At 42.7% G+C, this 13,583-nt stretch overlaps 1 protein-coding gene across 1 annotated transcript in view; it reads right to left on the bottom strand.

Moving 5' to 3' along the window:
* Psma8 (proteasome 20S subunit alpha 8) overlaps positions 1 to 13,583 on the bottom strand; it is a 44,810-nt gene that overhangs the window by 18,053 nt on the left and 13,174 nt on the right. Inside the window, exons 3-4 of the mRNA XM_051163970.1 lie at positions 7,075 to 7,199; positions 2,070 to 2,192 (exon numbers count right to left, since the gene is read on the bottom strand). Coding sequence (XP_051019927.1) covers positions 2,070 to 2,192; positions 7,075 to 7,199 — 248 coding nt within the window. The remainder of the gene's footprint in view (positions 1 to 2,069; positions 2,193 to 7,074; positions 7,200 to 13,583) is intronic.

Raw genomic sequence — 13,583 nt, 5'->3', positions numbered from 1 at the left:
ATGTAACTCAGGTCATGAGACTTGGCAGCAAGCATCTTTACCTTCTGAGCCATTTTAACAGCCCTAGGAAGTCTTATTTGACTATATTATACCTACCACACCCAGAAAAACATCACAATATTATCTAACATAAGTCCACATATAAGTATCTCTGTCCCTCCAAAATGTCCTTTGAGTCTATTTTCCCATCCAGATTATTGTCAACAGTTATGGTTCACATTTGTCCTTTTTGATTCCATGGAATGAGAAATGTCTCCTTATGTCTATTCCATCTTTCAATAGCATGAGCACACTCACATTCTGAATGTATCTGATTGTTCCTTATGAGACTCAGGTTAAACTCCGTGGTATGGATACCTCAAAAACAGCCCCTCCCACTGCATCAGTCAGGAGGCACATCTGTCACTTTAGCCACTGTGATGGCTACTTTTGTCAACTTGATTACATCTAGAGTGAACTAAATCCCAAGTGGCTGGGTACACCTGTAAGGGATTTTTCTCTTTGTTTGTTCATTTGTTCGTGTGTTTGTTTCTCTTTTGTTTTTCGAGAAAGAGTGTCTCTGCATAGTCCTGGCTGTCCTGGAACTCACTCTGTAGACCTCTAACGGTGTGTGCGACCATCACCCAGCAAGGGATTTTTCTTAATTAAATTACGTGAAGTAGGAAGAGCCACTTTAATCTGGGACACACCTTTTGCTCGCAGTCTGTGCAAAGGACATGGAAGAAGGAAGCTCTTGCTCTGCTGCTTGCTTGCATGTGCATCCCACGCTGGCCTCGAGCTTACTACATAGCTGAGAAGGGGCCAGAACTTCCCATCTTCCTGCGATCCTCTTCTGAGGCCAGGGTAAGTGCTGTGGGGAACCACACCCAGGGCTCCTTGCGCACGAGGCAAATACTCTGCCATGTGAGTCGCACCCTCAGCTATCAGTCAAACTCTTTGCTTAATCCAGATAATAAAGTATTGTTTACCCCATCAATTTCTTTGGCTTTTAGTACTTGTAAAATAAGCACAATGTGAAATTACTTAGAGCCTGAATACTTAACTTTAATAATTGAGTTAAAATCACTTATGCTATATTCTGCAGTTGTAGTCTTACTCTTACACAGGGTAGTTTATGAAAATACACTGCGGAAACTTGGCCTGCATTTCACTTGAGCACACTACTGAGGAAGGTGGAAGTGCTCTGAAACAAGAGTAACTTATGCAGAAGAGCAATTCCACTTTTCACATAAAGATTATTGCTATATATCAACACACAGTATGTATCTGAGTTTATGGCTATCCTGCTCAAGGACATGGAGAAATGGCTCAGGAGTTAAGAGCTCAGCAACATCGTGACTCACAACAGTTCCAGAGGATCTGACTCCTTTTTCTGGCTTCTGAGAGCACTGAGCTCTCAGAAATATATATAAATAAATGTGTAGTTTTTAAAAGAATAGTTAACAAATTAAATATTTCACTATAGAAACCAGACTCAAAAAGACAAATATTCCACTGTCTTCCCACAAAGACATGAAAATGGGATTGCTAAGTAGAAAGGTAAGAAACAGGGAGGGTAAAGAAGAGCAAACATCAATGGAGTCTAATGACAAGCATGAATGAAAATGTTAATTGAACTCAAATTTCGATGTGATTTTCATTCATCTGTTTGGAGTTTGTTTTATTTCTTTTCTGAGACAAGATATCACTCAGGTTAACCTGAAACTCACTGTGTAACCGTGGCTGCCGTTGAACTCCTACCAATTCTCTGGCCCCAGCTTCCTAAAAGCTGGGATCACAGGCGTGCACCACCGTGGCTGGGATCACAGGTGTGCACCACCGTGGCTGGGATCACAGGCGTGCACCACCGTGGCTGGCTTAACCCAAGGCCTTTGGCTATCCCAAGCCATCATTCCTGAAGAGCTAAATGACTGCAACCTAAAGTCTGTGTCACCATCAATACTTTAATGCAATATAATTTTGTCATGTACCTGAAAGCAATAAAGCATTCGCATGTATTACAATTTTTGCAATACATTAATGCATTTAACTGTCAACTTCTATGAAAAATGAATAAACTCATTACTCACTTTCCACGCATGGTAAGTACCAGAGGGATCTGTCTGATACAGTCTTGGGATACCATCATCATCAAAGCCTACAATTAAGGCTGAAATACCAAAAGGTCTTCGTCCATTGCTCTGGGTATATTTCTAAAAAATAAAATTTATTTTTACTGTAACACTGTCTTAATTACTACTCGATTGCTGTGAAGAGATACTAAAGGACCCACCTCCAGTGCCTTCATGGAATGGGACAGCTGCCGAGGCCTTTGCTCTAGCTGCCTGGCACCCTGTCTCTTGAGAGTCCCCCTAATTGTGGGAAAGGCCAAGTGGCCTTCCTCAGGCAAGAGAAAGAGACAGACCTGCTGCTTCACCTTGAGCTATGTGAACATGCCACTGCCACAAAATGATCATTCCCAGAATAGGCCCTTTCCTCAGGAAGGGGCCTGTCATTTCAAGGAATGGCTGAACGTTTACTTCGAAGAACAGTTGAACAGTTACCTAATCCTCTCCTGAACACCTGGTTGTGGCTTTTTACTTGAAAAGAAAAGTGGGGGAGAGGACCCCTCAGTCTTAGACCTAGGGGAGTGGAATAGGGTGAAAGAGGGAGGGAGGGAGGAACGGGAGGATACAAGTGATGGGATAACAATTTAGATGTAATCTGAATAAATTAATTAAATTTAAAAAATGAAAAACAAAAGAAGAAACTAAGGTTCTGCCTTCGGGGCCACAGCAGCTCCTGAGCCTGTTTCAGTCTTGGCTTCCTATTAGTCAGTTCCTCCATGTTGAATAAAGTCACTTTTTGGTCTACCTAGACTTTGATGGTTCTCTCCTTATTTGCATGTCCCTCAGACCCAGCAATACCATGCAAAGGCAAGTACTATACAAGAAGGCAGTTAATTGCAGGCTTGCTTACACTTTCAGAGGCTCAGTCCATTAGCACTGTGGCGGGGAGCATGGCGGCAGACAGGGGTGCTGCTCCAGAAGTAGATAAGAGCTACATCCTGATCCGAGGTGGGGGGTAGAGGGGTAGACAAACAGAGAGACAGACAGACAGACAGAGAGCTAGTGTGGGCTTTTGAAACTTCAAATCCCACCCCCTGGTGACACACCTACTCCAACAAGGCCACACCTCCTAATTGGTATAATCCTTTCAAATAGTGCCAGTCCTTGGTGACTAAGCATTCCAATATATGAGCCTATGGTGCCAGTCTTACTCAAAGCACCATCATATCAAATACAATTTTAGTAACTAAAGCATTGGCATCAAAATTATCTACTCTTCTGATTTTTTAAAGATAATTTTCAGAGAGGGGTGTGGTGGCACACACCTGAAATCCCCGCACTCAGGAGGGAGCTGCAGGCAAGATCACTGTGAGTTCGAGGCCAGCCTGGTCTACAAAGTGAGTTCAGGACAGCCAAGGCTACACAGAGAAACCCTGTCTCAAAAAGCGAAAAATTGTTCTCAGTACTTTTAATTATATACATGTGTGTGTGTGTTCATATGGGTATGTTGTACATGTGAGTGCAGGGTCACAAGTTGTCATGAGCTGCTAGTACCTGCACTCCCGCTCTCTGGAAGAGCAGTAAGAGCTCTTAACCCTGAGCCACATCAAGTACATTTCATTTTTCAGCCCACTCAGTATGCACGTGTGGTAGTTTGAATAAAAATGGCCTCCATAGGCTCATATTTGAATGCTTAGTTATCAGGGAATGGCACTAGCTGAGAACATTTAGAAGGTGTCACCTTGTTAAAGGAAATGTGTCACTGGGGTGGGCCCTGGGGAATTCAAATGCTTAATCCAGGCTCTGTGTCTCTCTCTTCATCTCCTGCTGCCTGCTCATCTGGATGCAGAACTCTCAGCTACCTCTCCAGCACCGTGTCTGCCTGCATGCTGCCGTGCTTCCCATGATGATGACAACGGACTAAACCTCGGAAACTATAAGGCAGGCCCAGGTAGATGTTTTTATTTTATAAGAGTTGTGATGGTCATGGAGTCTCTTCATAGCAATCCAAGCACGACCAAGGCAGTAAGTATGCAATCTCTCTGAGCCAGCAGAGGATGGGGCATTTGTTTTGCTTGTCAGGAAAGCTGAGGTAATAAGCTGCTCTTTCGAAGCACACCCTTGTTTACCCTGAGGGACACTGTGTTACTGTCGGAGGCTACTCCTCCTTGATAACACTGCTGCCCAATGCTCTCTCTTCACTGTGCTCTGTCATCTCCTTCAGTTCCCAGAAAAGGGATCTTTTGTTTCTCTTGAAGAAAAGCATATGTTTTCCCTACAGACAATGTAACACTGAAGCCAATTATATTTCTTATTACTGTTGTGACTGGGAACTTCCTGGATTTGTGCTCCAAGGAGTGACATTCGCACTGAGACGGATCATATGAAGAGGCAGCGCTGACAGACCTAAGGATGGAATACATAGGTAACTTTACTTAACGCTGGCTGGGTGTAGCTCTGTACAATTCAGTGGTTTGAGACCGCTTTTTACTGGCTTTCAGTCTTACCTACATATGGGATCTATTTTCTTATTTTTTCAAGCTTATTATATTTCATGTCTTATAAGCAAAGTTTGAGTTTGAGTGCAAACAACTAATCTATGAACATAAATATCTTCTCTTAAAATGGTGGTTTTGCTTAATCCCTCTACACTGTCTCATGTTCCGATGGCACCAAAGTATGAAGCAGATGCGTTTGCATATCATCTTAGAAGAAAGACCTTTTTGTTTCACTTGTTCGATCTTTTCATTTTAGCTAAAAGGCAATATAAACAAGCTAAATATGTAAGGTGCACGTGAGGTATCTCTGGCCCGGAGTCCCAGGCCTCTCCAGTGATAATCTTATTGTCACAGATTTAGAACTGTCTTCCTAGTCACAAGGCATGGTCTCTCCAGCAGCGACCTTAAAAACCACTCTTAAGAACCTTGTACACATGCTGGTCTGTGTCTTGCTACTTGATATATTCCTTTTTAAAACCAGGAAAATCGAAACAAAATACAGAAGTAACAATACAAAATTTTTGGAATTTCTTCTAAAATGAAGTAACAAATTTTTAAAATCCAAAACAGAGTGATTTAATATGTTATTCATCTCAAAACTTTTGTGTTTGGATTTACAAAAAAGTCTATAAAAAATCCCCATGTAGCACCAGGGTATCTCTCCTGCCAGGGCAGGTAAAGGTGCAAGCCAGCAAAGTGGGCAGCATCCAAACACTCGTGCTCATGTACAGAAATGCAAGAAAAACAAACTGAATAGTTTCTTAAAGGCATAAGAGGGAGAAAAGCCAGGGTTCAATCTTAAAATTATAGCTTTTGCATATTACTCGTAACAAACTGCTTGTTAACCGAGGGATAGCTGAAGCAAATATGGAATGCACATAACACCACAGTGTGCTGACCACAAAGAAAACCAAATTATGCCTTTTGTAGAACAGCAAATGGAACTGGAAACAATTATATTAAGTGAATTATACCAGAGACAAAATTATATATTCATTCTCTCTCCTCTCTCTTTCTCCCCGCCTTGTTCCTGTATTTTATATAGACACATAAAATCATATGTGTACAAATGACATGACAGTACAGAGGAACAGAAGGGATTGGCAGGAGGAGAGGTGAGAAGAGGAAGGGCAGGGGAGACCACAGACTTGGGAGAATTTGCTCAACATACAAGTATACTTACATGGACATCTTTAAATTCAGAAACAAATCTGAGAGAGGAAGTAGGCCTGGTGAGACGGCTCAGTGGGTAAAGGTGCTTGCTGCCAAGCCTGACCTGAGTTTTGTCACCAGGACCAACTCCTGCAGACTGTCCTCCATGTGTACTGGGACACGTCACTACACCCAGAAAAGTGTTATTAAATAAATAAATATATATTTATTTATTTTAGGGCATTGGAGAGATGGCTCAAAAGTTAAGAGGCCTGCCTGCTCTTCCAAAGGTCCTAAGTTCAATTCCCAGCAACCACAAGGTGGCTCACAGCCATCTATAATCACATCTGGTGCCCTCTTCTGGCATTTCGGTGTAATGCAGACAGAGCACTGCATACTTAATAAATAAATCTTTTAAAAAACTTTTTAAAAAATTTTAAAGTAAACATAAATTGACACAAATCTGTACAGCAGGCACCCTGTTTAAGGAGGTTAGGTGATAAACAACAAACCCCAATGTTTCTGTTGAAGGACAGTTTGCACAAGTAGAAATAAAACGGTTGAACCAACATGGGAAAATTCAACCTTAGTAACTGTGAAACACAAATTAAATAACTACTATATTACACAACACTCATTTACAAAAAGAAAAAAGAAAAATGAAAAACTCAGCATTGATGAGTCCTCTGGGATAGCTGGCTGCAGAATAAAAATGGGTTCAATCTTTCTAGACAGCAGTTTGGCACATATAATAAGAGCCTTAAAATCAATTGTAATCGCCAATCTAGTAACCCCTTATTTAACACCTAACTTAATAATACAATTTTAAAAAGAAAAATAAGCCATGAGCAAAGCAGAATAATGTTGTTGGGGTAGCAGAGAGAAGGAGAATAAGAAAGAGACTCAAGTGACGCCCATTTTCAAATTACCATCAGAGACGGCTACAGCTTCTAACACTACAGCTGGCAGAGGGGGAGAGTCCGTGCCACATACGCGGTGCACACACGGCAAGTGAAAACCAGCCCGTAGGCCACTGCTGCTCTTGGCATTCAACGACACATCTCTGATTAGATGTCTTTTGGTTTGCAGGTAAAACAATGGATATTATTTTGGAAAACTTTAAGGAATGACATTTTTATTGTGTCTCCACAAGTGTGGAAATTTCCCTTGAACTCTGATCTTCTCTATAGCTGATTTTTATTGCTGGTGATTAATGCACCCCACTTCACTGAATAAGTGCCTGAGTAATTCTGAGAACAAATACGGAACTTAGCACATTCAGTAGACTAGATGCTTGGTGCTCCTGCAGTGCTTCCAGACGGGACCAACGACAGCGGAGGCGAGAACGCTGAAGCGCGGTGTTGAGAGTCGCTCACCTGCTTTAACGTTGCTATGAAGCGGGTTATGTACTCCACAGTGACCGGGTCCTCCACCGTAAGCTTATGGCTCTGGCATTCCACCCGGGCCCTGCTGATGACCACTCTAGCATCAGCTGTGAGACCTGTAAGAACAGTCAGAACTTAAAAGTCTATACATTTTTTCAAAATATATTTTCCCTGTCAAAAGGTTTTATTTTCAATTCTTTCTTATAGCATCCTTTCTCCTGTAGCCATCTCTTCATGAAGAAACTAGAAAAGTCCATGTGCCTTAACAGTGATTCATTTCCTCTCCAAGACTTAATTTCATATGTTCCTGTTTCAGTTGTAGAGGAAATAGCAAATGGTTTGGTTTAAACACTATTAGTAAGCTGGATTTTTCCCCTTATGAGAGCAAGAATAATACTCTATCCTGAAGCATATAAGCATTGTTTTCAAAATGTGATAAAACTGTGATATACCAATTCTCAAATTTTTTTGTCAAAATGAAAACTTTGAAAGCCAAAGCTCTTAAGACAGGCAGACCTCTGACTAGCTTCTGAACTATCCAAATGACTCATGCTTCATGCTCAGGTCTAAGGAGACAGAGGCACTGTTGCTGACGTCAGAGACAGACTAGGACATGTAGCTGATGCAACAGTTTGAGTGCTCGCACCAACTAAGGACTGCACGGCAGGCGCTGCCCGAGAGCTTGGATTAAAGGCATGTGTGACTACAACGTGTGTGTGTGTGTGTGTGTGTGTGTGTGTGTGTGTGTGTGTGTGTGTAAATGCAGCTGCCTGAAGAGGAAGAGGAGGGCATTAGATTTGCCAGAGCTGGACTTATAAGCAGTTATGAGCTGGCTTGGGCTCAGTTTCTGGGAACAAACTCAAGCCTCTGCGAAAGTATTACACACTCTTAATGGCTGGACCATCTCTCCAGACCTCTTTCACCACTCTCCTAATACTTACTAGATTGTACTCAAAGCCAAACTCCCTCAAAACATCACGGAAACGGGCACGTCTCACATAGCCATTGATCTGTAGTCACCACACGCATTTACCTTCCCCACCATGTCAACTCCTGTTGCTATATACACTTGGATCAGCTTTGCTCCTTCAAAACAGGAGCATAGGCAGAAAGCAGAGCTGTCTGAATATGCCCCTGGTTCAAATCACCCTGACACAGGTGGAGTGTGATTAAAGGAAGAGAAACTAAGTCTCTGTGCAGAAGTTACCTCAAAGCAAGGATGAGCAAGAGATGGACGAGCTTACCCCTGCGTTCAAGTTCTATGGAGCTAGAAAAGTTCAGATAAGCTCCTTGAGAATACATCCTCTCCCCACTGTGACCATGACCCACAACTAGGGAAACACAAGCATCCCACTACTTAGAGTGGGGGCTGGGGAGATGGCCAAATCAGCTTTGACTTTGGTGTTAGGGTCACACCAAATCCTTGCACTAGATTTAACACTTGTGACACCTCTGCTTTGTTTTCACAAGTTTCACCAGGACTGTGTGACTTCTCTCGTGGTTGTGGTGTCTGCCTCCTGGAGCTCCGGCAGCTGGGCTGAGGCAGACTCCTTCCTACTCCCCTGCGCCCTTCACTGCTTGTGGCTCTCTAGCACCCCTGATTCCTGGTGGTCTTCCTTTCTCTTTTGTGGAGGAAATCATTTAAACTCCTACTATTTTCACTCCTGGGGTCACACAGAGACAGCTTCTAACCTGCCATCTCACTCCAGATACCATTTCAACTCAGCGTGTCTAACAATTCTTTGTAGACTCTGTAGGGCATTTGTGATTATGTTACCTGAGATCAGAGATTACTTTCGTTTCTCCCTTTACAGTTGGGATCTGTTTTCTTTCTTTTCCTTGACTAATTACTCTGGATTGAACACACATCACTATATTGAACAGCAGTGACAAAGCAGCTGTCCTTGTCTGTTCCTGACTGCAGAGGTCAACTTTCAATTGTTCCTCAATGAACCAATGCAGCAGCTTTGAGTTTTTTCACATATAGCTTAATTTGTTGTGTTTCTTTTTAACCTAGAAGAGTACTGAACGACACAAACGCATTCTGTGTGTGATTGACGTCATCAGTTAGTTCTCTGGTCAGTGCTCACTCCTGGGAGTGTGGGAGGGGTCACATCGTCAGACACCTGGGAGTGTGGGAGGGGTCACATTGTCAGACATCTGGGAGGTCTGTGTCTTATGAGCGACCAGGTAATCTGTGTGCTTCAAGGAATGTTGTCGGCACATAAGCACACAAATATTCTCTTAAATCCTTTATATTTCTGTGAAAGTAGAACAATGACTCCTCCTTTCATTTCTCATTTTAATCAAGAAAACAATAGTGTTACTTAGTCAATATACCTAGTTTCTTAATTTTCTTCACCTTTTCAAAATCACTTTTTGTCTTTGTTGTCTATTCTCTTTCTGTTCTGTTTGTCTCAGGTGAGATGGTGGCTTTGAACTTCTTCTGTTCCATGCTTTCAGGGCAGAGTTGCTGCTGACAAAAATATTCCTTAAGAGCTGGGTGTGGTTGCACACACCTTTAATGCCAGCACTCAGGGAGGCAGAGTCAGGTGGATTGCTGTTTGAGGCCAGCCTGACCTATAAATTGAGTCTAGGACAGGCAAAGCTAAAAAGAGAAATCCTATCTTAAAAAACCAAAACCAAAAAAAGAAAATAAAAGGGGGGAAAAAAAGAAAGAAAAAGAAAGGATATCTTAAGTGTTTACTTCACTTTCCTCTTAGCACTCTTTTTTAACTACAGTCCATAAATTTTGATGCCATTGGTGCTCAATTTTATTTCTCTCAAGATATTTACTAATTTCACCTAAGGTGGCTATTTGTTTACTTTTATTCATGGCAATTTAGAAATACATAGTTTAGTTGATATACATTTGTACATTTTACATTTGCCTTCAGCTATTGATTTATTTCATTCCTTTTTAAGCAGAAACGATGTTAAATACAATTTCAGTCTTTTAGATTTGTCAAGAATTGTTTTGTGACAATTACAAGGCATAGTAGGATAAAGGCTCTTCTTGGTTTTTTTTTTTTTTTTTTTAGGGAGGAGGGGGAGAGAGAGGAGAGAGGGGGAGGGGAGGGGAAGAGAGGGGGGAGAGAGAGAAGAGAGAGGAAAGAGAAGAGAGAGAGAGGAAGAAAAGAGAGGGGGGAGAGAGAGGGAGAGCAGGAGAGAGAGAAAGAGAGAGGAGAGAGGGAGAGAGAGGAGAGAGGGAGAGAGAGAGCGAGAGAGAGAGAGAGAGAGAGAGAGAGAGAGAGAGAGAGAGAGAGAGAGAGAGCGCAAAGGCTCTTCTTTGTGAAATGAGTAATTTAAGTGTCAATATAAAATCCCCATTTAAAAACCACAATTAAAAACTAAGCAAAAGGGGCTGGAGAGATAGCTCAGTGGCTAAGAGCACCATCTGCTCTTCCAAAGGACCCAGGTTCAATTCCCAGCACCCCCATGGCAGTTGGGAACTGTCTGTAGTTTCAGTTCCAACCAATGCACATAAAATAAAGTTAAAGAAATCATTTTTAAAAACTAAGGAAAAAGCGAAAGAAAGAAAGAAAGAAAGAAAGAAAGAAAGCAAGCAGAGATGAGCCATGTTGTGGGGAGCTGAGGACGCCTTGGGTGAGTGTGTGAGAGAAGACGGAATGTGGAGCGAATGTGTACTGGTTGCATGGCTGTCAAGGATCAATGCTTCAGACCCACAGGAACTGGCAAAACCTTTCTCCAAGGTCAGGCTCAGAGTGATGGTCATGCTTCTCTGGTCCAAGTACAAATGCTGGCAGTGCATGCAAGTGGGAGTGCTCAGGAACAACTGGCCAGTGTGCCCAAAGCCTCACAGCTGCAGCTTCTTCCAGATACGTACAGCTTGGGAGTACTCCCCAGTAGACCCCTCCTCCCAAGGCCAGATCGCTCCTCCCCTGTGCCGGACATAATAGATGTGCAGAAGATCCAGCCTGTTGCAAAAGTTAGCATGGCTCTGTCTCAGCACACTGCCCACCTGGCCCCAGCTTTTCTATACATGTGTCCATCAGTCTGTCCTTTCTTCATTACCTCACTAATTTTAGTCAGGTTAAGGTACCATGCCATGCATAATGCAGCAACATGTCTTATTCAATGTAGAAAGGTAAGTATTCATGAGAAAATATGGTGCTCAGTATTAATTAGCCTTGAGAAAATAGAAGCTTAATCCAAAGTCAGAAATCACTGCACATTTAAGAGAATGATCAATAAAATTGGAACAAAATCAAGTGCTACGATGTGTGCAGAAAAAACAAATCACTCATCTAGTGACAGTGGGAATGTAAAACAATACAGCCACATTTACAATCTGGCAGTGTTATAACACTAAAGATGTACTGCCATACAGGCCAGCAAATGCACTGTATCTATCCCAGAGAAATTAAACCGCACACTCCCCAAAGCACCTACCCCAGGATGGTCACACTTTATCTGTAAAAAGCAAAAACTGGAAGGCCTAAAGGTGAGCAGATAACCTGTTAACAACAGCGGCACAGCCATACCATGCAACACCACCCAACAACAAAAGGGAAGCGTCCTGTCCCCCCACCCCCCACCCCAGCACCCCTCCCCCACCCCCACCCCCATCCCCAGGCACTTCCAACCACCAGGGGCAGCAGCAGAGGAGTTACAGTGAATGAACAAGGAGCATCAGAAAAGGTTCCACAAATAAGATGCAAAATGACAAAATTATAGAAATTATAGACAACTAGCTAACAGGATAGAGGACTAGCATGAGTTACCTGGTAGTAATAGAGGAATTGTGCCTTGAATATGATGGGAACATCATGAATCTACACATGGGGTAAATATGACCAAGCTACTGAAAGTATCTGGTCCAGAGAAAGGAGACCTCTATACCTACAAGCCTTGTACACAAATGGCCCAAATACCGTTCCATTGCCAAGCTGTTAACAAGAGTGATGCGTTCATACACCACACCCCCACTGGACATCACATGCACATGTAAAGGAATGTATAGAAGGCTGCTGAAATCTCAGCAGTTTTGTACTGATATACGCCAAGGGTCTTCAAGATGGTATCAGTGAGGGAAACCGAGAAAATGCAAAAGACTTCTCTGTGTTTCTTCAAACCTCTTTGTGACTCTTTATTTATAAAACTTATTAATAGCCAGATCATGGAAACAGCCTAAGTGTCCCTCAGTAGAAGAATGGATAAAGAAACTGTGGTACATTTACACTATGGAATACTACTCAGCTATTAAAAACAAGGAATTCCCCAAATTTGTGGATAAATGGATTGAGCTAGAAATGATCATAATGAGTGAGTTAACCCAGAAGCAGAAAGACTCAAATGGTATATACTCACTTATATCTGCATACTAGCCCAAGGGGCATGTCCCACGAAAGCCTTCACTTACCAGGAAACTGGGACAGAGGGGAGGGCATCCTATTGGGTCTCTAAATGAGAGAAGCATGGGAGAATAGCAAAGTAGAAGGATCCAGAGGGTCCTAGAAACCTACAAGAAGAACATTATGGTAGGCAGATTTGGGCCCAGGGGTCCTGCTCAAACTAAGGCACCAGCCAAGGACAATACAGGAGGTAAACTTCAAACCCCTACTCAGATCTAGCCAATGGTCAGAACAGTCTCCACAGTTGAGTGGAGAGTGGGGTATGACTTTCACACGTACTCTGGTGCCCCATATTTGATCACGTCCCCTGGATGAGGAGACCTGGTGGCACTCAGAGGAAGGATAGCAGGCTAGCAAGAAGAGACTTGATACCCTATGAGCATATACAGGGGGAGGAAGTCCCCCTCAGTCACAGTCATAGGGGAGTAAGGGGAAAATGGGAGGGAGGAATAGGAGGATACAAGGGATGGGATAACGATTGAGATGTAATAAGAATAAATTAATAAAATAAAATTTTAAAATTGAAAAAAAAAAACTTATAAAATACTCCAGGACAGGAAATGGTTCAGCTGCAAAGTACCTGTAGCCTAAGCACCAGGATCTGAGTTAGCTCCCCTGCACCCATAAAGAAGCCAGGCACAGGTTGCCATCTCTGTACCCCAGTGCTAGAGGAAGCAGAGCCCAGCTGCGCCCCAGAGCCTGGCTGTCCTGGAACTCACTAGGTATACCAGGCTATCCCGGAACACAGAGATGTCCCTGCTTCCTGGTGCTGGTAAAACATATGGTAGAAAAGCAACAAAGGAAGATATTTAACATCAATATCCAGCTTCCACATGCATGCAAAGACATGTGCATGTACAACATAGGCATGGCCACACACAGCTATATGTATACCCCACCGTCACCCACACCCACACACAGTTTCTGGGCTGAGGGTAGCTCAATGGTCAAGTGTTGGCCTGGCCTAGGGCTTCTTGAAACTTTCTCCCTTTTTACCAGGGAAACTTTTACATGACCCAGATGTACAGATATATAAAACAAGTACATAAACCAAACATTTTCTGACAGTAAGTTCTTGGTATAAATATGTATATCATTAAAAGGAAGCAAATTTGCATACTACTG

Source organism: Acomys russatus, chromosome 20 (assembly GCF_903995435.1).
Source record: "Acomys russatus chromosome 20, mAcoRus1.1, whole genome shotgun sequence".
Taxonomy (NCBI): Eukaryota; Metazoa; Chordata; class Mammalia; order Rodentia; family Muridae; genus Acomys; species Acomys russatus.
This window is presented reverse-complemented; position numbering and strand designations above follow the sequence as displayed.